This window comes from Nematolebias whitei, chromosome 14 (genome assembly GCF_014905685.2).
Source record: "Nematolebias whitei isolate Nwh7 chromosome 14, NemWhi1, whole genome shotgun sequence".
Classification (NCBI taxonomy): domain Eukaryota; kingdom Metazoa; phylum Chordata; class Actinopteri; order Cyprinodontiformes; family Rivulidae; genus Nematolebias; species Nematolebias whitei.
Window position 1 is genome coordinate 45,328,043 of NC_056511.1, and position 1,959 is coordinate 45,330,001.

At 41.1% G+C, this 1,959-nt stretch overlaps 1 protein-coding gene across 1 annotated transcript in view; it reads right to left on the reverse strand.

Annotated features, from left to right (window-relative positions):
• The window catches only part of LOC119420340 (Down syndrome cell adhesion molecule homolog), a 218,182-nt gene that overhangs the window by 63,286 nt on the left and 152,937 nt on the right, over window positions 1–1,959 (reverse strand). Inside the window, exon 5 of the mRNA XM_037687727.1 lies at window positions 1,451–1,729. Coding sequence (XP_037543655.1) covers window positions 1,451–1,729 — 279 coding nt within the window. The remainder of the gene's footprint in view (window positions 1–1,450; window positions 1,730–1,959) is intronic.

Here is a 1,959-nt window from a genome sequence, read left to right on the forward strand (position 1 = left end):
AAACTCTCCAGGCGGGTTGAGATAAGATAGCCTGTCAAGGCCAGTCAGGGAGCTGAATTCAGATAAACATGATTGTTTTAGGGACAAGCAGAACTTTAATGACATCTACTTTAAGTCTGTGTCGGTCCGCTCTCTTCCGAAACGTCCAAATTAAATGACCATACCAATGAAACATGCTTGAGAATAATCCCCTAGATCTGATTCATTCTGCCAAGAGTCTGGGTGCTCGAGGCACAAACCAAGCCATCATATAAGGCAGGCAGCCTGACCAGGTCCAGATTTGCTGCTGACGACTTCCTTGTTTGTTGATAGACCAGGAACCAATCGAATCCAAAAAGCAGGAACCAGTTTTCATAAATCCAATTATAAATGTGTCCTTAAAACCCACAGATGACAGCAGAGAGAGACACGTCATCAAGTCTTCAAAGTCAATGAGATATCCAGCGGTGTGCGTGCCAACAGGGCAAATCGGCTCGCCTAACGCCTGTCTTCTCTTCAAAGAAATGTTATCAATTGTGTTGAGGGACCAACTGATCAAATACAAATCCATAGTTATGATTCAGAAGATTTTTGTAGAAGAGAGGCTCTAAAGCAGATTCACAGACAGGACAGAGCAAAAGCAAAACAGAGAGGGAGAGGAGGAGACGTCCGCCCTTGAGAAGAGCAAGTACTGTTTATGCAAGGCTTTTCTTGAACAAGACCTCATCTGAATGGGATGTTGTTATAAAACTTGTATACATCGAAGGGGTCTTTACAGATGGGAAAGTTATACATGATATCCCAAAGTTTTCTGAGTTTAAATATTTGATATGTTTACTATATTATATTGTAAATTACTGGGTGAATATTTTACCACTTATAGACACAGTCTTACACAAACTAGTGAACCTTTGCCTCTTTTTACTTCTAAGAGATATAACTCTTTAAAATGTTCTTTTATTACCCAGTTTATTTGCTTACTTGTTGCCAACTAACCCAATCAGTTGAAAAATGTTCCTCCAGCTGCTTTATATCTGTGCTTTTAAGACATTTTGTTACCCTGTTCTAAGTTTATGACTTGTGTTGCTATATGCTCGTGTAGCTTCTGGAGCATGGAGTCTGATACCCAGTCAGTTTCATTCTGAATCACACTTTCATGTAAGTGCCCAAAACATCTCTCCGTGAACCAGGAGGCTGGATGGGATTCATTTAGTTTTTTCTTTTTGCACTTTTGCTGCTGCCACCAAATTAATAATAACAACAATAACGCTACAGTTTTTTTAGCTTACACATTTGATGTGTTTACTAAGAAACATTGGAAATAAAATATGGGTTTATGAGATTTGCAACCATTGTAATATATTTTTAGTTGCATTTTACAAAATGTCCCCAACTTTTTTGATTGGGGTTGAAACATTTTGCTGCTAAAATTCTTCAAAGTAAGTGTTAGCATATGTCGACGAGCACTGACCTTTTACCAGGAGCCTGCCAACCACCTCAGCGTTGCCGTAACCATTCCATACTTCACACACGTATGTCCCCGAGTCACTGGGCTGGGCTCTCTCTATAAGCAGACCAGTCACACTCTGTCTGAAGCGTGTGTCCGGCTCCAGCGGCCGGTTGTCCTTTAGCCAGCGGTATTTGGGTGCAGGGTGGCCAGAGGCCTTGCAGGGCAGCTCCACTCGATGAGATGCCATCACCTCACGACGCTCAAAGCTGTCCAGGATGTGTGGTGTTGAGTTGGTTGGGTCTAAAGGAGCAACATTATAGGCTATCGTAAGACAACAGAAGTTTTTGTACTTTAAAATGTAATATTAGAAAAGATGTTGTTGTCACAACTCCGCTGGTAATGTTCCAGGTTCAGATGGTTCACCAGTAGACTCTTATAAACTTTGTTTTAATAATGTCATTGAACTTATAACTTGTGTCAGCCAAAGAAACCGTCCATCATTAAACAGGGGTGGAGCCTCCAGGTTCAAC